Source organism: Microcaecilia unicolor, chromosome 11, assembly GCF_901765095.1.
Source record: "Microcaecilia unicolor chromosome 11, aMicUni1.1, whole genome shotgun sequence".
Lineage (NCBI taxonomy): Eukaryota > Metazoa > Chordata > Amphibia > Gymnophiona > Siphonopidae > Microcaecilia > Microcaecilia unicolor.
This window is the reverse complement of record NC_044041.1, coordinates 5,168,869-5,192,932: the sequence shown is the minus strand read 5'-3', so window position 1 is coordinate 5,192,932 and position 24,064 is coordinate 5,168,869. Positions and strand designations below refer to the sequence as shown.

Genomic DNA, 24,064 nt, shown 5'->3' with positions numbered 1-24,064 from the left:
TTATCCTTCTCAGTCTGTCAGCTAGGGTATTGTTTTTTGCCCGCCAGATAAGTAGCTCAAAGGAACATGGAACCAAAAGGTAACAGAATGCAAAAGTCCCACGAGGACAATAGTGATGCACAAAAGAGTGGGGAATGGAGGAAGGCTGGACAAACCACAGGGTCAATGAGATTACAATTTATTGCCATGATATGTATCAAACAGGATAACATAAAATCAATACTTTGGTCTGTCCAGCCTTGCTTCATTTCCCACTCTTTTGTGCACCACTTGATGGATCATGCCATGGTGGCAAGCCCAATGCCACATCTGGAAGGCCTCCTGACAAAGAGGGTGTGATCCGGTGCCCCCCTGTTTGGTGTAATACATTGCAACCTGATTGTCTGTTTGTATGAGTACAATTTGATGAGACAGCCAATCTCTGAAAGCCTTTAGAGTGTTTCAGATCACCTGGAACTCCAGGAGATTGATCTTAAGATTCGTTTCCTGGGTGGACCAAACACCTTGGGTTTGAAGCCCATTAACATGAGCACCCCCCCCCCCCCCCTCCCCATCCCAGAAGAGATGCATCCATCGTCACCACTTTTTTGTGGCTGAAGAATTTGGAATGGAAGTCCCAGAGTCAAATTGGATCGAATGGTCCACCACTGAAGAGAGAGTACAAGCTCTGTGGACACTTGAATGACATCTTCCAGGCTCCCTATCCATTCAGCTGATCTCATGTGAAGACGTGTCATGGATGTAACATACATTGTGGAAGCCATGTGGCCCAACATTTGCCGAGCTGTGACCTGCTGAGAGGCTTGAAATTTGGAAGTGAGTGCGACAAGAGTGTCCGTTCTCATCTCCAGAAGGTGGGCCTGAACCTTCTGTGTATCAAGCAGGACTCCTATGAATTCCAATCTCTAGACAAATGAAAAATGAACTTGTAGAGCTACTGCTAGTAATATGCAAACCATCCCTAAAATCAGGTGAGGTACCAGAAGACTGGCCAATGTAATGCCGATATTTTAAAAAGGTTCCAGAGGAGATCCAGGAAAGCGAATGCTACATACCTGTAGAAGGTATTCTCCGAGGACAGCAGGCTGATTGTTCTCACTGATGGGTGACGTCCTCGGCAGCCCCTCCAATCGGAATCTTCCTAGCAAAGTCCTTTGCTAGCTCTCGCGCGCCCGCGCGCACCGCGCATGCGCGGCCGTCTTCCCGCCCGAAACCGGCTCGAGCCGGCCAGTCCAGTATGTAGCAAGACAATACACTTCAAGGGAAGACACAACTCCAAAGGGGAGGCGGGCGGGTTTGTGAGAACAATCAGCCTGCTGTCCTCGGAGAATACCTTCTACAGGTATGTAGCATTCGCTTTCTCCGAGGACAAGCAGGCTGCTTGTTCTCACTGATGGGGTATCCCTAGCCCCCAGGCTCACTCAAAACAACAACCATGGTCAATTGGGCCTCGCAACGGCGAGGACATAACTGAGATTGACCTAAAAAATTTACCAACTAACTGAGAGTGCAGCCTGGAACAGAACAAACAGGGCCCTCGGGGGGTGGAGTTGGATCCTAAAGCCCAAACAGGTTCTGAAGAACTGACTGCCCGAACCGACTGTCGCGTCGGGTATCCTGCTGCAGGCAGTAATGAGATGTGAATGTGTGGACAGATGACCACGTCGCAGCTTTGCAAATTTCTTCAATAGAGGCTGACTTCAAGTGGGCTACCGACGCTGCCATGGCTCTAACATTATGAGCCGTGACATGACCCTCAAGAGCCAGCCCCGCCTGGGCGTAAGTGAAGGAAATGCAATCTGCTAGCCAATTGGATATGGTGCGTTTCCCTACAGCCACTCCCCTCCTATTGGGATCAAAAGAAACAAACAATTGGGCGGACTGTCTGTGGGGCTGTGTCCGCTCCAGATAGAAGGCCAATGCTCTTTTGCAGTCCAATGTGTGCAGCTGACGTTCAGCAGGGCAGGAATGAGGACGGGGAAAGAATGTTGGCAAGACAATTGACTGGTTCAGATGGAACTCCGACACGACCTTTGGCAAGAACTTAGGGTGAGTGCGGAGGACTACTCTGTTATGATGAAATTTAGTGTAAGGGGCCTGGGCTACCAGGGCCTGAAGCTCACTGACTCTACGAGCTGAAGTAACTGCCACCAAGAAAATGACCTTCCAGGTCAAGTACTTCAGATGGCAGGAATTCAGTGGCTCAAAAGGAGGTTTCATCAGCTGGGTGAGAACGACATTGAGATCCCATGACACTGTAGGAGGCTTGACAGGGGGCTTTGACAAAAGCAAACCTCTCATGAAGCGAACAACTAAAGGCTGTGCTGAGATCGGCTTACCTTCCACATGGTAATGGTATGCACTGATTGCGCTAAGGTGAACTCTTACAGAGTTGGTCTTAAGACCAGACTCAGACAAGTGCAGAAGGTATTCAAGCAGGGTCTGTGTAGGACAAGAGCGAGGAGCTAGGGCCTTGCTGTCACACCAGACGACAAACCTCCTCCACAGAAAGAAGTAACTCCTCTTAGTGGAATCTTTCCTGGAAGCAAGCAAGATGCGGGAGACACCCTCTGACAGACCCAAAGAGGCAAAGTCTACGCTCTCAACATCCAGGCCGTGAGAGCCAGGGACCGGATGATATTTGTTCAGGGCCCTTAGGTCTAGGATGGGACGCATCCCCCCTGTTTTCTTTTCCACAAGGAAGTACCTGGAATAGAATCCCAGCCCTTCTTGCCCGGATGGCACGGGCTCGACCGCATTGGCGCTGAGAAGGGCGGAGAGTTCCTCTGCAAGTACCTGCTTGTGCTGGAAGCTGTAACACTGAGCTCCCGGTGGACAATTTGGAGGTTTTGAGGCCAAATTGAGGGTGTATCCTTGCCGGACTATTTGCAGAACCCACTGATCGGAGGTTATGAGAGGCCACCTTTGGTGAAAAGCTTTCAACCTCCCTCCGACTGGCAGGTCGCCCGGCACTGACACTTGGATGTCGGCTATGCTCTGCTGGAGCCAGTCAAAAGCTCGCCCCTTGCTTTTGCTGGGGAGCCGCGGGGCCTTGCTGAGGTGCACGCTGCTGACGAGAGCGAGCGCGCTGGGGCTTAGCCTGGGCCGCAGGCTGTCGGGAAGGAGGATTGTACCTACGCTTACCAGAAGTATAGGGAACAGTCTTCCTTCCCCCGAAAAATCGTCTACCTGTAGAGGTAGAGGCTGAAGGCTGCCGGCGGGAGAACTTGTCGAATGCGGTGTCCCGCTGGTGGAGAGACTCTACCACCTGCTCGACTTTTTTCTCCAAAAATGTTGTCCGCACGGCAAGGCGAGTCCGCAATCCGCTGCTGGAGTCTATTCTCCAGGTCGGCGGCACGCAGCCATGAGAGCCTGCGCATCACCATACCTTGAGCAGCGGCCCTGGACGCAACATCAAAAGTGTCATAAACTCCTCTGGCCAGGAATTTTCTGCACGCCTTCAGCTGCCTGACCACCTCCTGAAAAGGCTTGGCTTGCTCAGGGGGAAGAGCATCAACCAAGCCCGCCAACTGCCGCACATTATTCCGCATGTGTATGCTCGTGTAGAGCTGGTAAGACTGAATTTTGGCCACGAGCATAGAGGAATGGTAGGCCTTCCTCCCAAAGGAGTCTAAGGTTCTAGAGTCTTTGCCCGGGGGCGCCGAAGCATGCTCTCTAGAACTCTTAGCCTTCTTTAGGGCCAGATCCACAACTCCAGAGTCGTGAGGCAACTGGGTGCGCATCAGCTCTGGGTCCCCATGGATCCGGTACTGGGACTCGATCTTCTTGGGGATGTGGGGATTACTTAGTGGCTTGGTCCAGTTCGCAAGCAATGTCTTTTTCAGGACATGGTGCAAGGGAACAGTGGACGCTTCCTTAGGTGGAGAAGGATAGTCCAGGAGCTCAAACATTTCAGCCCTGGGCTCGTCCTCCACAACCACCGGGAAGGGGATGGCCGTAGACATCTCCCGGACAAAGGAAGCAAAAGACAGACTCTCGGGAGGAGAAAGCTGTCTTTCAGGAGAGGGAGTGGGATCAGAAGGAAGACCCTCAGACTCCTCGTCAGAGAAATATCTGGGATCTTCTTCTTCTTCCCACGAGGCCTCACCCTCGGTGTCAGACACAAGTTCACGGACCTGCATCTGCAACCGCGCCCGGCTCGACTCCGTAGAGCCACGTCCACGATGGGGGCGTCGAGAGGTAGACTCCCTCGCCCGCATTGGCGAAGCTCCCTCCGCCGACGTAGTCGGGGAGCCCTCCTGGGAGGTGGCCGCAGTCGGCACCGCACGCGGTACCGACATCGGGGACCTCACCCCGGGCGATGGGCCAGCCGGCGCCACGCTCGACGGTACCGGAGGCGCAAGCACCGCCGGTACCGGAGGGGTAGGGCGCAACAGCTCTCCCAGAATCTCTGGGAGAACGGCCCGGAGGCTCTCGTTCAGAGCGGCTGCAGAGAAAGGCATGGAGGTCGATGCAGGCGTCGACGTCAGAACCTGTTCCGGGCGTGGAGGCTGTTCCGGGCTGTCCAGAGTGGAGCGCATCGACACCTCCTGAACAGAGGGTGAGCGGTCCTCTCGGTGCCGATGCCTGCTGGGTGCCGACTCCCTCGGCGACCCAGAGCTCTCGGTGCCGACGCGGGGAGGGGACCGGTGTCGATGCTTCTTCGACTTCTTCCGAAGCATGTCACCGGAGCTCCCCGGCACCGACGAGGAGGACGTAGAATCCATCCGTCGCTTCCTCGGGGCCGAGACCGAAGGGGGTCGATCTCGGGGGGGCTGTACCGCAGGAGCCCTCAGGGTAGGAGGAGACCCACCCGAGGGCTCACCGCCACCAGCAGGGGAATGGACAGCCCTCACCTGCACTCCACTCGATGCACCACCGTCCGACGACATCAGGAGACGAGGTCCCGGTACCACCGACGTCGATGCAGCTATCCGATGTCTCGGCGCCGATGCAGAGGGCCGATGCCTCGATGCACTCGATGCACTGGCAGCCAAGGAAGAAGGTCTGGACGCTGATGACGTCGATGCACACGATGACCCCGGTGCCGATGCCGACGAAGAGCCCGAGAACAAAACGTTCCACTGGGCTAATCTCGCTACTTGAGTCCGCCTTTGTAAGAGGGAACACAGACTACAGTTCTGGGGACGGTGCTCGGCCCCCAGACACTGAAGACACGAAGAGTGCCTATCAGTGAGCGAGATTACCCGGGCGCACTGGGTGCACTTCTTGAAGCCACTGGAAGGCTTCGATGTCATGGGCGGAAAAATCACGCCGGCGAAGTCAAAATCCGAAATGACGAATTTGGAGCACCAAAACTTTAAGGGAGAAAAAATCTCGACCGAGGCCGAAAAGAGGCCTACCCCGACAACGAAAGAAAACTTACCGGTGCAAAACTGGAAATACGGGAAGGGGCAAACGAAACCCAAGGGGGTTTCCGGAGCACTTTCCGAACGAAAATGAAACTTTTCCGAAGAAAAACACGTCGATTTAGATAACGGACGCGCGAGGTCGACTCTCCGGGGCTCGACACGACAAAAACACAGCCGTACCGAGTGCGGACGAAAGAAGACTGGCCGGCTCGAGCCGGTTTCGGGCGGGAAGACGGCCGCGCATGCGCGGTGCGCGCGGGCGCGCGAGAGCTAGCAAAGGACTTTGCTAGGAAGATTCCGATTGGAGGGGCTGCCGAGGACGTCACCCATCAGTGAGAACAAGCAGCCTGCTTGTCCTCGGAGAAATTATAGACCGGTGAGTCTGACGTCAGTGCCGGGCAAAATGGTAGAGGCTATTATTAAGAATAAAATTACAGAGCACATACAAAAACATGGGCTCATGAGACAAAGTCAGCATGGATTTAGTGACGGGAGGTCTTGCCTCACCAATCTACTGCATTTTTTTTGAGAGGGTGAACAAACATGTGGACAACGGGGAGCCGGTGGATATTGTGTATCTGGATTTTCAGAAGGCGTTTGACAAAGTGCCTCATGAAAGACTCCAGAGGAAACTGGAGAGTCATGGGATCGGAGGTAGGGTATTATTGTGGATTAAGAGCTGGTTAAAAGCTAGGAAGCAGAGAGTAGGGTTGAATAGTCAGTTTTCTCAATGGAGAAGGGTAGTTAGTGGGGTCCCTCAGGGGTCTGTGCTGGGACCGCTGCTTTTTAATATATTAATAAATAATCTGGAGATGGGAGTAACTAGTGAGGTAATTAAATTCGCAGATGACACAAAGTTATTCAGGGTCATCAAGTCTCAGAAGGAGTGTGAAAGATTACAGGAGGACCTTGCGAGACTAGGAGATTGGGCGTCCAAATGGCAGATGAAGTTCAATGTTGACAAGTGCAAAGTGATGCATGTGGGAAAGAGGAACCCGAATTACAGCTATGTCATGCAAGGTTCCACGTAAGGAGTTACAGACCTAGAAAGGGATCTGGGAGTCATCGTGGATAAGACGTTGAAAACTTCTGCTCAGTGTGCTGCGGCGGCACAGAATGTTGAGTATTATTAGGAAAGGGATGAAAAACAAACACACGGATGTTATAATGCCGTTGTATCGCTCCATGGTAAGACCGCACCTCGAGTACTGTGTTCAGTTCTGGTCACCGCACCTCAAAAAAGATATAAAGGAATTGGAGAAGGTGCAGAGAAGTGCAATGAAAATGGTAAAAGGGATGGGAGGACTTCCCTATGAGGAAAGGCTAAGACGGTTAGGGCTCTTCAGCTTGGAGAAGAGGTGGCTGAGGGGTGATATGATAGAAGTCTACAAAATAATGAGTGGAATGGAGTGGACAGATGTGAAGCGTTTGTTTACACTTTCTAACAATAATAGAACCAGGGGACATAAGATGAAGCTAGAATGTGGTAGAATTAAAACAAATAGGAGAAAGTTTTTCTTTACTCAGCGCGTAGTTAGACTCTGGAACTCGTTGCCAGAAAATGTAGTGACAGCAGTTGGCATTGCTGAGTTTAAAGGGGGTTTGGACAGATTCCTGAAGGAAAAGTCCATTGAACATTATTAATTTAAAATTTGTTTTGTTTGGATTTTTGCCGGGTTCTTGAGGCCTGGATTGGCCACTGTCGGAGACAGGATGCTGGGCTTGATGGACCCTTGGTCTTTTCCCAGTATGGCGGTGCTTATGTTCTTATGACAAGGCGAAAACGGGACTTGGGGTAGTTTAAAATGAACCCTAGTAGCTCAAGCACCCAAATAGTCATTCACATGGACTCCTGAGCTCCATCTGCTGCTTTTCACCAGCCAACTGTCGAGATATGGGAACACATGGACTCCCAGTCTGCATAGTGATGCTGCAACTACTGCTAGACATTTGGTAAGACCCTAGGAGCTGATGCGAGGCCAAAACGCACCACGCAGTAATGAAAGTGATGTGTTCCCAGCCAAAATCGAAGATACGTCCGTTGGGCTGGAATTCCAGTCCAGTCAAGCCAAGTCCATTCCAGCATTTGGTTCCAGCCCAGTCAAGCCAAGCTTGTTCCAGTATCTGACTCTAGCCAAGCCAAGTGAATCCTGAATCCTGCCTAGTCTTGCTTGGGGGGGTTTGCCTCCTGCTGCTGCTCGCCGACAGAAGGCCAAGGGCTCATGTTGTTCCAGAGTTCACGCCTGGTTGACCAAAGCCTGGGAACATGACACCAAGGCATAGTCCCTGGAACTATTGGTTCTATTCAGAGCGGATTCTACCACCATGGAATTGTGAGGCAACTGAGGCTTATCAAAACCAGGTGCACTGTGGATCCGATACTGGGTGTCGATCTCCTTGGGCATGACCGGGACTGACAGAGGGGACTCCCAGCTCCTAACGAGGTCTTCCTGGAGTACCTCATGGAAAGGACAGTCACAGCCTCCCTAGGAAGAGATGTGTAGTCCAGATCCTCGAGCATCTTGGCCCTGGGCTCGTCCTCCACTTCCAAAGGAAAGGGAATAGCATCAGCCATTTCCTTAACAAAAGAAGGGATGGCTTTCCGGAGGAGACTTTCTCCTTTCAGGTGAAGGGGAGAGTTCAGAGGGAATTCCATAGGACTAATCAGAGGAAAAGTACCTTGAATCCTACTCTGAATCCCATGAGCGCTCCACTTCTGTGTCACACAATACCTCCTGATGGGAGTGTCAAGACAGAACCTCGATGTGGAGGAACCATGCCCTCAAGAATGGCATCAAGAAGTCAGTTCCAACTTTTGGCTGCAAAATTGGAGTTACAACAGTCTTCGAGTCCAAAAGGAAATTAAATGCATAGGATCATAAAAAACATATTTTACTGAATTTACTTTCAATACACATTTGCAGGGGAAATTCAACCAAAACAAGCCACCCATTTGTACGACCCGGAGATGAAGTTTAAGAAAAAGTTGGCGCCTCTTTTGGATTACTCTAGCAATATCTGGAAATACTGTAATCTTATAGTGCATAAAGAATTCTTCTCTATGCCGAAAAAATTGTCTTAGTATCCAGTCTCGATCAGGTTGTAATACAAAAGTCACTATTAAAGTTGCAGGTTTAGAGCCCAAATCATCATCTTCAAGCATTTGTGTAAGATTCAAAGTGTCAAAAGAAACATCAGCTCCTTCAGCAATAGGTTGATTGGTATTCTTCTTTTTGTATGGTGATAAATAATATATATTAGAGACCGGAGGGGTAAGCTTGCTCAGGAATCTTCAATATCTCCGATAAGTATTTTTTAAAGGTTATAAGAGGAGCAATTGAAGGCATTTTAGGAAAATTTATCAAACGCAATGTTTTGACCCTCTGTTGGTTCTCCAAATTTTCAATCTTATATTCAAATTTACATGAGTTTGTTGAAGAGAATATATATTACTAGTATTAGATTCAATGTTTTTCTCCATTTTGTTTCCAACACAGAGATTTTTTCTGAAGGAATCTGAGTATACTAGATGACAGATATTAATTTTGGGGAAAATGAGGTTTACAAACCCAAAAGAGTTTCCCATATAGTGTCTAAGGTGATAGTTAGTGGTTTTGCAGGCAGAAAAGACTTACTAAGAGAAGTAATTTCAGTTGGAATTTCACCCAAAGGCTGTCTCTCCTCTGCAGCTTCAGAGTCTACCAGAATGCCGACTCTTTCCTGTGCCTTGCTCTTCTGAATGGAAAGACCTGACGGGTTAATGCTGTGACCCTACCCTGCTACAGGAAGCACTCCTTGGACGTCAATGCAAGGGGTTTCCTGATCACTTCGCAGCTCCACTGCCGGCATGAGCGGAGGCCTCCAAATGTCGGGGCTGAGAGAGGTTTCAGCCTCAAGTTGGAGGAGCAGGTCACCTCCCACCGCACCCTCCAACAGCGAGGAGTCCAGTCCCAAGGAACGTCCGAGTGCAGCAAAATGGTCCATCGGTCCCACCACAGGTATTGCTGGTGTAGCGGGGCCAACATGCTGCTTACCCCTCCTTTTAGGCATGAGGGAGCAGGAAAATATGTCTCAATTCTAATGAGCAAAGGTAGGGAACAGAACCGCTTGGCTGCATTCTCTTCACGACGCCATCTTGTTCTCCCGCCTTGTTATTATTATTGTTACTATGACTATTATTATTATTATTATTAAATTAGTTGTCTAGGCTTTAATATTAATTAGACTATTGCAACTTGCTCTTTGTGGAATGTACTAATACTTCTTTAAAGAGATTGCAGACCCTGCAAAATGTGGCAGTTCAGCTGGGTCTTTCAGCAAAGAAATTTGATAACATAACCCCATTATTGATCACAGCCCATTGGCTTCAAGAATTTATTTTAAAGCCAGTATAATTGTTTTTAAAAGATTATATGGATTAGTTCCTCAGTATATGGGCTGTGTCAGCATTAGCACACAGCAACCACAAGCACAGCATAGTATACAAGGGGGTTTATTCATATTCAAACCATCATTCCCTTGGGGATGAATATGAAAGAATGAATAGGATGAATGGATCACGTGTGAAATAATGGGAAAGTGAGCACGAGCACACCATAACCCAAAGGGAAGTACAACATGGAGTAGGTCATATGTATTTCAATTTTCTCTATCACTTTCATCTTTAGGACTGAAACATATAAGATCAGCGCCTCAGTTATAGTGGGGTGTTTAACTTACTTGATACGCAGCCTGGGTAAGAACGAGGTACCTAATTATATATATTTCATTGTAACATTTATGTATGAATATATGGTTGAATTCCTTATTTGAAAGGGTTTAATAAGTCTGTCAATACTGAAAAAGGTCCAGGTTGACTTAGCTGTATGTATTTATTATTTATTTATTGCATTTGTATCCCACATTTTCCCACCTCTTTGCAGGCTCAATGTGGCTTACAATACATCATGAATAGTGGAAATATATTAGAAAATAGACATTTAGTGTTACAGAAGGATCTTGGGTAACATGATAATGATAAAACATGATAGTAGTATAACAAGCAGATATTATAAGACAGTGCAGAATATATGTGGAGGAGTTGTGTATGTTCACATTGGTTGATCTTTGTGGTATGCCTTGTTAAAGAGATAGGTCTTCAGCAGTTTGCGGAAGTTCATTAGTTCGTCAATCGTTTTTAAGTTGTGTGGTAATGCATTCCATAACTGTGTGCTCAAGTAGGTAAAGTTTGATGCGTGCATTAGTTTGTATTTTAGACCTTTGCAGTTAGGGAAGTGCAGATTGAGGAATGTGCGGGATGATCTTTTGGCATTCCTGGGTGGTAGGTCTATCAGGTCTGACATGTAGGCTGGTGCTTCTCCGTGGATGATTTTGTGGACTAGGGAGCATATTTTGAACATGATGCGTTCTTTAAATGGGAGCCAATGCAGTTTTTCTCATAGAGGTTTAGCACTTTCATATTTTGTTTTACCAAATATGAGTTTAGCTGCAGTGTTCTGGGCTGTTTGAAGTTTCTTGATTATTTGCTCTTTGCAGCCGGCGTATAGCGCGTTGCAGTAGTCTAGGTGACTGAGCACCATTGATTGTACTGGGTTACGGAAAACAGTCCTTGGGAAGAAAGATCTTACTCTTTTTAATTTCCACATTGAGTGGATCATCTTCTTGGTTGTGTTTTTCACGTGGCTCTCGAGTGTTAGGTGTCGATCGATGGTAACACAAGGAGGTTAGTCTTCTATTTTTATGAATATTATTTTGATTATATTCTTCTTAGAACGTCCTTTTTATTATTATTTTTTATATACACTCTCCTCTTTTTCTTTTATATAATTTTTCTTTTGCAGATTCAATGTTTTCATTTCAGTATCTAATCACAAGGCCAGTCCTTTTTACATTTTTTCAATTACATTTTTTCAAACACCTATGTATGTATATTTGTACTCATCATTTAATGTGATTCTGAGGCTAATGGTATTTTTTCTTTTACATTTCATATTTTTGTTTACACTGTTTACAAATTAAGTATGTTTCTATCTGCATCAGCATGGTGATTATTTTGGATATTTTGTTATTTGGTTTTTGATATCCTATACATGTTCCATTTCAATATATTATTTGGTGTACACATTGTTCATGTATTTATTTATTGTTTTATTGTTTTTGTGTTTATAGACTCCTGATGTAGGCCTATCTGGCCGAAACACAATGTTGTATCGAGTCAATTTTTATATGTAATTGTTTTATTATCATTTGTTTGGAAATTAATAAACGCTGGTTATTTTAATTTTAGTTTGGTTCCAAACTTTGGATAGCCTGGCTTTTATATTCCCACCTTTTTTGTTTTTGTCTGAACACAAGGAGGTGGAACATTTAATGTGCTCTGATAGTTCCCTTGTGACACTACCGCATATTCCTTTTGGGATATAATGTTTGGAATGGGTATGGACTGAGTACATTAATACACAATATAAAATTTTACTTTTTGGATCTCTGCATAGAGATGATAGTGATGATTTTTGTAAATTTATTTTGAGATGTAGTAGGAGTTAAAATTTAATGCCAAGAAGTGCAGAGTGATGCATTTGGGGTGTAGAAACCCAAAAGAGAGATACCAAATAGGAGGGGAGAGATTAGTAAGATCGACTCATGGAGGATTACCGGATGAAAATGAAAGAAGCCAAGAGAGAGATAGGACTGGCAAAAGCGCAAGCGGAAGAACAAATGGCTAGAAATGTAAGGAGGGGTGACAAAAATTTCTTCAGGTATATTAGTGAAAGGAGAATGACTAAAAAGGGAATTGTGAGACTAAAAGATACTGCGAACCGCTATGTGGAAAATGATGAAGAAAAAGCAAATTTGCTAAATAGATACTTTTGTTCTGTTTTCACAAAGGAAAATCCTGGAGAAGGACCGCGATGGACTGGAAATAATACAATTGAGAATGAAGTGGATAGAGCACCGTTCACAGAAGAAAGTGTGTATCAACAACTTGAAAAGCTAAAGGTGGACAAAGCCATGGGACCGGACGGGATCCACCCCTGGATATTGAGGGAGCTCAGAGAGGTTTTGGCGGGTCCTCTTAAAGATTTGTTTAATATATCCTTGCAGAAGGGAAAGGTTCCGAGGGATTGGAGAACAGCGGAGGTGGTTCCTCTTCACAAAAGTGGTGATAGGGAAGAAGCTGGAAACTACAGGCCGGTAAGCCTCACTTCGGTTATTGGAAAAGTAATGGAAACGATGCTGAAGGAAAGGATAGTGAATTTTCTGGAAGCCAATAAGTTGCAAGATCCGAGACAATTATTGCTCATTAACATCAATTAATAGCACATGTAACTGCCACTTTCCTCGCTAAGCATAAAGTTTTGCTTTTGGGCGTTTCCAACTGCACCAACTGCACTCCGTTGCAGAAACGAATAAAGTTGACGGGGGCGTGTCGGAGGCATGGTGGAGGCGGAACTGGGGCGTGGTTATAGCCAATTATTGCTCATTAACATCAATTAATAGCACATGTAACTGCCACTTTCCTCGCTAAGCATAAAGTTTTGCACACAAGTTTATAGAATTAGGGAGATTATGCATAGACTTCATGTTTACTGCTAAACAGCTGGATCGTCAAGCCTAGTTCTTCAGTAAGAACAAAAGTACTGTCTCCTGGGCTACCCTTCCACAAGTTCTATTTATCTTCTCACCTCCAAGACCTCTTTGCGCATGTCCACGATGCGGAACCAGTCCGTGAGCTGGGGGAACCCTTCCAGCTCAGTGCTCCGTTCCTGTAGGGCCACCTTCTGTTTGCAGGACAGCTGATGGCTGAAGTATCTCACCAGTTTGCTCTGAAATAAAGAGGATATACAAGAGATAGAGACTTTTAGCTAAATTGGAACAAACACTGGAGAACATTTGGAACCTGCATCAAAAATATTAAACCTTACTGTGAAGTATAATGCAACTAAGCATCCACAAAATTTGTAATCAAGTTTCCACTGATGCCACAAGATGATCACCATGTGAGTCTTTATCATGACACATCTCCCTAGAATATATTTAATTTTAATAAAAGTGGATGGAAGAACTTGGGATAGACATTTTGAGATAACTCTTATTGTCATTTTTATGTGTAAAATAATGTTTTCTGATCAGAAATGGGTGCTTATAAAATTGTCCAGAGCATAGGCACATGAAAGTATGAGGTAATAATGCACAGCATGAACTCTGACATGTAGTTTGGGTGGAGCAGGGAGGGAGTTACAAGATATGAGCTTATGTTATAAAATACACATATAACCAGGCACACCTAGGCAGAATAGTTACCACTGCTTCAGGCAGAGGCCTAAATGAGGGTGTCACATGCCAAATGCGAGTGGCTTGGCATGTCTGCATGCCCTCTCTGCTGCACCCCACATTCACAGATCCAGCATGCCCTCTCTGCTACCCCCCCCCACACACACACAGACTTAGCATGACCTCTTTGCTGCCCCACTCACACACATAAGACTCAGCATGCCCTCTCTGTTGCACCACACACACACAGATCCAGTATGCCCTCTCTGCTGTCCCCCCCACACACACACATAGACCCATCATGCCCTCTCTGCTGCCCCACCACACACACACATGCACAAAAATAGATCCAGCATGCCCTCCCTGCTGCCCCACACACATACATGGACCCAGTATGCCCTCTCTGCTGCTCCCCTCCCCCCCCCCACACACAGATAGACTCAGCATGCCCCTTCTGTTGCATCCCCCCCCCCTCAATCATGTCTTTTTTCATCCAAGGAATGTTATTTGAGCCTCCTTCACCTCCACATCAAACAAATATATGCAAAGTGCCTCTTACCAACTGATGGGGAGGATTCAATGGGGATTTAAAGCATCTCTGCAAGATCCCGCTTAAACAGTTTTCTGGGCACCAGGCCTGAACCCAAATGTCTTTCAAAGTTCTCCTTTTGCTCCATTTTCCTGTTAATTTGATCTTATCTTATATCATGGCAGTGTTCACCAGTCTGATGTTCCTCACATTGTTTTCCAACACCCCCCCCCCCCCCCCCCCCACACACACACACACCGCGTGAACCTTCAAACTTCAGATTTCTCTTCTTTACAGTGCTGGCACTACAGCGGTATACCTAGACCACCTGAGATTTTCTCCAGAGTGCACCCTTTGACCAGTCCTGCCCAAGAGGAAACGGGAAGTTCAGTCACAGGGGATGAGAAAAGTTGGTTCTCTAAATGGAGAAAGGTGAATAGTGGAATGCTGCAAGGATCTGCACTGCAACCGGTGCTTTTTAATATATTTATAAATGATCTGGAAATGGGAACGAGTGAGGTGATCAAAATTGCAGATGACACACAACTATTCAAAGTTGCTGAATCGCATATAGACTACAAGAAAGTGCAGGAGGACTTGGGAGGCTGGAATACCAGACATCCAACTGGCAGAGTAAATTTTAATGTGGACAAGAACAAAGAGATGTACATTGGGAAGAATAACCCAAATTACAGCTGCTTTACTGTATATAATGCTAGATTCCACATTAGAAGTCACCAGTCAGCAAAAGGATTTAGGGGTTATCATAAAATGTTAGGAATTATTAAGAAAGGAATAGAGAATAAAACAAAGAATATTATAATGCCTCTGTATTGCTCCGTGGCAGTGCTTCTCTACTAGTGTGTGTGGACACACTGGTGTATCACCAACATCTGGGAGGTGTGTCACCAAAAATTTGACAGAGAGCACATTTATGATTTCGTTAACAATTCTGTATGTTGCAGGTTGGAGAGATTAAGAACAAGGACGTCAGGTACTTGAAATCTCCATTACTACTCCCTAGTTCTATCACTAGCCCCAACTGGAAATGTTGCTGTCCTCTGACACATCGCTCTCCTCTACCCTGGCATCATACAGACCCCGGTGTTGTATTTCCCTTGCATCATTGTTAGCAACAATGAAATTATATATAAGGTTTTGTCCTTCTTTAGCTGTGAATTGTAGTATTCAGTGTGTCATGCATATGAACATTGTCAGGTGTGTCACAACAGAAGGAAGGTTGAGAACCACTGCTCCATGGTGAGACTTGTACCTTGAGTATTGTGTGCAATTCTGGTCGCCACATCTCTAAAAAGATATAGTGGAACTGCAAAAGGTACAAGGAAGGGTGACCAAGCTGATTCAGGGGTGGAATGAACCTCATACGAGAAATTTGAAACCCTAGATATTGCTGGTTTTCTATTATTGTAATCCACACTGAACCAGTTGGGCAGTAGCAGAATATAAGACTTTTTAAAGTATTGTATTGTATTTCATAAAAGGCTAAAGAGCTTAGAGCAATAAGGCAATAAAAGGCAATAAGACGATCCTGCCCCCCCTGCATCCCACATCTCTGATCCCCCTCCTCTGTCCCCAGGTCTGGCACTCCCCCCCCCCCCCCCCCCCCCCCGTTTACCTCAAAAGTTCCTTTCTCCTTACAGAGCCTTGGCTGTCTACCACTGATCGGAACCTCTATGCTGCAGCCCACCCTTGCAGAAGCAGGAAGTTACATCAGTAAGCAGCGGGCCACAGCAGAGAGAAGGTTCTGGACAGTGGCAAACAGCCAGGGCCCAGGGCCACCGAGAGACTGGGCCAGGCTCGGGACAAGGCCGCCCCTGCCCCCCCCCCCCCCGAGGTCGCCGCCCGCTCCCCCTCCACCCGCTCCCCTCTGTCTGCCACCGGGCCGGGCCCCTGCACTATATGTAGATCCTTCAAGAGGTAGTGTCATGATTTAGGCTCTACACCTTTTCTAATGTTTTGGTGCCACCTCAGTAAAGCCAAAACATAATCTCTGCACTGCAAAACACTATAAACAAACTTGTGCAAAAACCCACTCATAACCTTACCAAACCATAACAGTACTAATTCCAAGGACAGGACGAGTTACAACATTATGAATGGAAAGGCAGCACTGTAATTGCACCGGGCTCTAAACCACCAGTATACAACCTAGTGAAAAAACAAAAAGGGCTGCAAATACTGCATCTTGATCACGCATGAAAAACACATGACACAATAGATATGAAGGCAAAATACTGAACTGGAAAGTTACCTCAAGAAGTCAGACTCAGCATGCAGCAATAGTAGAACAATGGAAACTTACATGAAAAATATCACAGATGCACATTGCAAAAAGCTGACATATTCCAATTAATAAATTCTGAATAAAATATTTTTTTCTACCTTTGTTGTCTGATCATTTAGTTTTTCTATTCGCTTTGGTCTCAGCGTCTTCTGTTTTATGTAGTGTCTTCTTTCCATTTGATATTTTTTCTCTCACCATGTCCACCATCCTCCTGTGTCCTTATGCGTCCTGTCTAGCATCTGTAGCCCTGTCCCTATCCTTCCTCTGGTTTCAGCATCTGCCCTCAAAGTGTTCCGATCCAGCCCTTAAATTCAGCAATTTTCCCTCCATCCATATCCAGCATTTCTCCTCACTCCCCTCCCTTCTGTCTTCTTCCCTCCCCTCCATCCATGTCCAGCATTTCTCCTCTCTCCCTTCCCCTCCATCCATGTGCATCTCCTTCCTTCCATCCTTGTCCAACATTTCTCCTTTCTTAACTGCCCTCCACTCCATCCATGTCCAGCATTTCTCCTCTCTTCCCTCCCCTCCATCCATGTGCATCTCCTTCCTGACTTCCCTCCCCTCCATCCATGTGCATCTCCTTCCTGACTTCCCTCCCCTCCATCCATCCATGTCCAGCAACTCTCCATTCTCCCCTGGCCTCTCCTCCATCCACCCATATCCAGTAAATTTCCTCTCTCCCCTGCCCCCTCCATGCATCCATCCATGTTCAGCAATTCTCCTCTCTCCCCTGCCCTGCCCTCCCCTCCTCTCCTGTCTAGCGATCTCTTCTCCCCCCTGCCCTGCCCTCCTCTTCTGTCCAGCGATCTCCCCCCTGCCCTGCCCTCCCCTCCTGTCCAGTGGTCTCCCCCCTGCCCTGCCCTCCCCTCCTGTCCAGTGATCTCTTCTCTCTCCCCCTGCCCTCCCCTCCTCTCCATGTCCAGCGATCTCTTCTCTCTCCCCTGCCCTGCCCTCCCCTCCTGTCCAGCAATCTCTTCTCTCTCCTCCCTGCCCTCCCCTCCTCTCCATGTCCAGCGATCTCTTTCTCCCCCTCCTCTCCATGTCCAGCGATCTCTTCTCTCTCCCCTCCTCTCCATGTCCAGCGATCTCTTCTCTCTCCCCCTGCCCTGCCCTCCTCGTCCAGCGATTTCCTCACCCCCTGCCCTCCTATCCATTGTCCAACGATTCTCCATGCCCTCCCTCAGCTCCCCGACAGCCCTCCTCACTCGCCATTTCTTCCTAGCCCCCCTGCCATTCCTTCCTACTCCCCACGCGTTTAACCATTTTACTTTTCTTCATCCGTCGCCGGCAGCGCTGCCATTCATTCTCACAGGCAGCTCTGCTCCCCTCTGCCACGTCCATCTGGCCCTACGTTACGTAAACAGGAAGTGCATCAGAGAGGACCAGATAGACGTGGCAGAGGGGAGCGGAGCTGCCTGTGAGAATGAATGGCAGCGCTGCCGGCGACGGATGAAGAAAAGAATGCTGCATGCAAGGGACATGCGGCGCCAGGCCCCCCTGGAGGCCCGGGCCCAGGGCATTTTATCCCCCCCTCTCGGCGGCCCTGCCGGGTTGGATCAGTCACAGCCTGCAAAGTTGGAATCAAATCAAAAGGCTGGTGCTGGCGTTAAGCAGACTGGCACATTGGCACCAACTTCATGGAGGGGGAATGGTTCTCTCAACACCTATGCTTCTCAGATATTGGCACTGCCAATGACCTGTACATCATGTCACCACCGTGTTTCAAAGTGGATCCATGTGGATTTTCTTTGCCTTCATTCAATGTATCTCATTGGGGTCCCTTGATGCCAATGAGGATGATGTCAAATCCTGACGAGTCCTTGGTGCTGGGTCCAAAGCAGGTCTGATGGGGTCCTAATGGTGCCCAATGTCGAGGCAGGGGGAGACCTCCTCAAAGTCGGTGCACCCCAATGAACAATGCAAATTTGCCAGCCATAGGGACCAATACCTCTGATGCCAATGGACTGGACTTAGAAGCGTCAAAAAGTTTCTTGAACTGGGCCTCTCTATTATTTTGTTTCCTTTTCTGCATTTTAGAACAGAGGTGACAGTTAGAGGCTATGTAGTCAGACCCTAGACACAGCAACTCCAATTGTATCAGTCACAGATAAAGTCTTACCACACCTAGTACACTTCTTAAAACCACTGGGAGTTTTAAGGGACTCAAAATTTCTTTATTCTTTATAGGGGGGGGGGGAGTTCCAACCAGGCGCTCAGCCCTAAGAAAGCCGAGGAAGTAGTACAAAAAGTAAAGAAAAATTAAACAGGCCCAAAATGCTAGAAATTAAAAAAGGGTTCAAAAAAATAAAGTAAATCTTATATAATAAAACTCACCCTCAACGTTCTGAAGACACTGACGTCACTTCCTTCAAGACGGGTTCGAAGGGTTCATGGTGGTGAAGCCACCGAAATCACCAAGTCTCGGGGCCCCGCCCTCGCGTCAAATGTGATGATGTCGAGGGCGGAGCAATCACGTCACACACCGAGGGCGGAGAAATGGCGTACGGTGCTTCAGGAGGTGCGGAGCAATGGCGTCAGAACGACGAAGGGGTCGGTAGGTACATAAGTACATAAGTAGTGCCATACTGGGAAAGACCAAAGGTCCATCTAGCCCAGCATCCTGTCACCGACAGTGGCCAATCCAGGTCAAGGGCACCTGGCACGCTCCCCAAACGTAAAAACATTCCAGACAAGTTATACCTAAAAATGCGGAATTTTTCCAAGTCCATTTAATAGCGGTCTATGGACTTGTCCTTTAGGAATCTATCTAACCCCTTTTTAAACTCCGTCAAGCTAACCGCCCGTACCACGTTCTCCGGCAACGAATTCCAGAGTCTAATTACACGTTGGGTGAAGAAAATTTTCTCCGATTCGTTTTAAATTTACCACACTGTAGCTTCAACTCATGCCCTCTAGTCCTAGTATTTTTGGATAGCGTGAACAGTCGCTTCACATCCACCCGATCCATTCCACTCATTATTTTATACACTTCTATCATATCTCCCCTCAGCCGTCTCTTCTCCAAGCTGAAAAGCCCTAGCCTTCTCAGCCTCTCTTCATAGGAAAGTCGTCCCATCCCCACTATCATTTTCGTCACCCTTCGCTGTACCTTTTCCAATTCTACTATATCTTTTTTGAGATACGGAGACCAGTACTGAACACAATACTCCAGGTGCGGTCGCACCATGGAGCGATACAACGGCATTATAACATCCGCACACCTGGACTCCATACCCTTCCTAATAACACCCAACATTCTATTCGCTTTCCTAGCCGCAGCAGCACACTGAGCAGAAGGTTTCAGCGTATCATCGACGACGACACCCAGATCCCTTTCTTGATCCGTAACTCCTAACGCGGAACCTTGCAAGACGTAGCTATAATTCGGGTTCCTCTTACCCACATGCATCACTTTGCACTTGTCAACATTGAACTTCATCTGCCACTTGCACGCCCATTCTCCCAGTCTCGCAAGGTCCTCCTGTAATCGTTCACATTCCTCCTGCGACTTGACGACCCTGAATAATTTTGTGTCATCGGCGAATTTAATTACCTCACTAGTTATTCCCATCTCTAGGTCATTTATAAATACATTAAAAAGCAACGGACCCAGCACAGACCCCTGCGGGACCCCACTAACTACCCTCCTCCACTGAGAATACTGGCCACGCAATCCTACTCTCTGCTTCCTATCTTTCAACCAGTTCTTAATCCATAATAATACCCTACCTCCGATAGGGAGGGAGGGAGGGAGAAGGGGGGGTTTTGGGGAGGAAAACCTTGCTAGCGCCCGTTTCATTTGCTCCAGAAATGGGCCTCTTTTACTAGTTATGAATAAAAGGTCTACGTACCACTAGGGAAGGCACTAAAAGAAGAAGAAAAATGAAGCACTGAGGACAGCCAGCAAGCACATCCAGTGGTATGCTGGTAAATTTTTAACAACAGGCTCTCTCTCCAAAAAAAACAAACAAAAAAACCCACCCATAGATATGTACATAACTGTTTTATACATTCTATTGGTACAAATGATATATGCAGGCAGCAACCAATTTACAAATAATATTAAAACATTATTTACTGTAAATTCCAAATGGCCAATTTATTTATTTATTTGCTGCATTTGTATCCCACATTTTCCCACCTGTTTGCAGGCCCACACTCTGTAGCCAATCTATGGTTGCTATTCATCTCAATCTGCTAATTCTTTACACAATAAATTTGTTGACATTAAATCTGACAGATGATTTACTGTCAGACAACTTCTCACCCTATATACCAATTACCCACCACTGGGAAACTGGAACAAGCTAGATGGTTACACATTCCTACATGGACACCACATGCCAGCAGAATCCATCACCTCAGTCACGCATGCAGAACATAGACAGACCCCTGCTTCCCACTTTAAACAGCCCTCCGCTCCTACCTTACACAGCCCTGGTGGTCCAGTGGTCAGCTGGGGCAGGAACAATCCTCACATGCCCATGCAGTCTCCACTCTTATCCATTGACCACTCCGTACTATTGAAAATGTCTGCCGTGAGTTCTGATATTGTTGCGGGAACTCAGGGAAGACATTTTCAATAGTATGGACTATGGAGGAGAGTGGAGACTACATGGGCAGGAGTGTATGAGGATCGCTCCTGCCCCAACTGATTACAGCAACAACTGGCTCACAAAATTAGCCAAAAATCAACAACCGGCTCATGCGAGCCAGCTCCACAACATCCTATGTGCTCCCATCGGGTGAGACGAAACTCACATACACACGTTGCAGTGCTGCCTAACGCTTTGAGAGTCTTCTTGAACACTGGGTAGTGTCCATGCTGGGGCTCTGTCAAATTACATCACCCAAATGTGAGAAATGAAAACGGTAACGGAATTCAAACATGCGTGGGATAAGCATAAAGGAATCCTGTGCCGAAGGAATGGATCCTCAGGAGCTTAGTCAAGATTGGGAGGCGGGGCTGGTGGTTGGGAGGCGGGAATAGTGCTGGGCAGACTTATACGGTCTGTGCCAGAACCGGTGGTGGGAAGCGGGACTGGTGGTTGGGAGGCAGGGATAGTGCTGGACAGACTTGTACGGTCTGTGCCAGAGCCAGTGGTTAGGAGGCAGGGCTGGTGGTTGGGAGGTGAGGATAGTGCTGGGCAGACTTATACGGTCTGTGCCAGAGCCGGTGGTTGGGAGGAGTGGCTGGTGGTTGGGAGGAGGGGATAGCGCTGGGCAGACTTATACGGTCTGTGCCCTGAAGAGCACAGGTACAAATCAAAGTAGGGTATACACAAAAAGCAGCAAATATGAGTTATCTTGTTGGGCAGACTGGATGGACCGTGCAGGTCTTTTTCTGCCGTCATCTACTATGTTACTATGTTAAATAATTTCCTGTTTATCCTCGGAGAATTAAGAGTTACAAGCTGATCTGCCCTACGCCTTATTCTATAATATGCACATCTAAATTTCATAATGTGCAACTCCAAAGGGGGTGTAGCCATGGGAAGGACATGGGTGGGTCAATCAGGCACGAATTTTTAAAATACCCACACATTCAGTCTTGCTTTGCTCAATTTTGGTTACTATATAGGTTGAAACCCATGCTGCCATTAGGTGATTTTTGTAGAGTTATACGGAGTATGATTTTGTACCAGTTGGATTATTGTAACACTCTTTATCTTGGAATACGTAAGTTGCAGCTGATACAAAGGTTGGTTACTGGAGTATCTAGGGTGACACATATCACCCCTATTTTGAAACAGTTGCACTGGTTGCCAGTTCAATTTTGGATAGAGTGCAAAGTACTTTGTTTTGTGCATCAAATAATATATTTGTCAGCTCCACAATCTCTGCAGGATTGTTTTTGTATATACTGTCCCAATAGGAATTTGAGATCAGAGATGGCAATGAGTCTTTCCCATGAGTCATTTATTCATGTGAGATATCATGACACAAGGTTTTCAGCTTTTTCTATAGCTGGGATTTTCTTGAGGAATTCTTTGAAGGGGCACTTGCATTTGTGTATAGAAGCTTCACAGTTTAAACAATTTTTAAAGACTTCTTTAGTTGTTGCGGCAGTTTTGAGTGGCATTGCAACAGTATGTTTTCATATTAGCAGGATTAGAGGCTGATTTTCAAAGCACTTAGACTTACAACGTTCCATAGGTTACACGTAGCTTTGTAAGTCTAAGTACTTTGAAAATATGCCTCCATGTGTTTTAAATTTTTGCTTGTTGTGTTAACGCTTTTAGTTTGTATTTTATGTATACTTTGTTTATTTCTTGTAAACTGCTTGGATTTAAGCAGTATAGAAATTTGAGAAATAAATAAATATGTGTGCCTAACTGCCATCAGATGGGAGGAAGCATTTACACCAGCTTTTGGCAGGCATAAGTGCTCATTTCCATAGTTACATTCAAGAAGCGTGATAACCTAATTTTATGTAAAGAGCACTAGCTTAGCGTGGATCTTAACGGTGCCAATCCACAGGCGTCATGTACTGAATCTAGCTCTGTATGCATAAGTAATCATTTACAACATTATTTTCTGTACAATGTTTCATTCTATAATTAAATCATTGGATACAGGCTTCAAAATTGTGCAAGCCAACTAGCTGCTAGGTTCACATGTACTTGTTTTCCCAAAACTAAAATACGGTCCTAAAAATTCCACTGTATTGAAGACAGGTGTAGTTCACAATTCCTGCCACTAGATAGAGCCCTTGTATCACATACAATTGTAAGTGTGATTCTAACAGTACAAGAATGAAGATTTATTTATTTATTTATTTATTTGTAGTATTTATACCCCGCTCGATAGCAGGTTCAGTGTGGCTTACATGGTATGGTACAAAGTAACAGAGTTAATACAAAGTATGGAACAAAGTATCAGAGATAACATACTTACATAGAGTATGGTACAAGTATCACAGAGTTGATACAATATATGAGACAAAGTATAAGAAATGACATTATTACATAGAGTGGGACATAGTTACATAGAATATGGTACAAGTATCACAGAGTTAATACAATGAGGGGCATAATCGAACGCGAACGCCCATGTGTAAAAACGTCCATCTCCGGAGACGGCTCCGCAAAGAGGCGGAGCGAACCGTAAAATCGAAACGAGATGGCCGTCCATCTTCGGTTTCGATTATATGGTTCGGCCTGCTGAAATCCCATCATTTGTGTCGACTCTAGAGATAGACGACACAAATGGTGAGATCGCTGGACCTAGAGATGGCCGTCCGCGGTTTTCAGCGATAATCGAAACCGTTGCCGGCCATCTCAAAAATGGACCTAATCCAAGCCATTTGGTCATGGGAGGGGCCAGCATTCGTAATGCACTGGTCCCCCTGAGATGCCTCTATGCCAGCCTCAAATATCATACCTAGCTCCATGACAGCAGTATGCAGGTCCCCGGAGCAATTCTAGTTTAGTTGGTGCTGCGCGGGACCCATGCAGAGAACAAAAATCGGAAGAAAAAAAAACCATGCAAGTGCAGTCAGGGACGTCCAAATTAAAATAGTAATAGTGGGATTTGAACCAGCCACCTTCTGATTACAAGACCTGTGCTCTAACCACTGCACCA

The 24,064-nt window shown here is 46.6% G+C and overlaps 1 protein-coding gene across 1 annotated transcript in view; it reads right to left on the bottom strand.

The window, feature by feature from the left end:
- The window catches only part of LOC115481122 (kinase suppressor of Ras 2-like), a 188,261-nt gene that overhangs the window by 66,605 nt on the left and 97,592 nt on the right, over nucleotides 1-24,064 (bottom strand). The window contains exon 2 of the mRNA XM_030220153.1: nucleotides 13,058-13,198. Coding sequence (XP_030076013.1) covers nucleotides 13,058-13,198 — 141 coding nt within the window. The remainder of the gene's footprint in view (nucleotides 1-13,057; nucleotides 13,199-24,064) is intronic.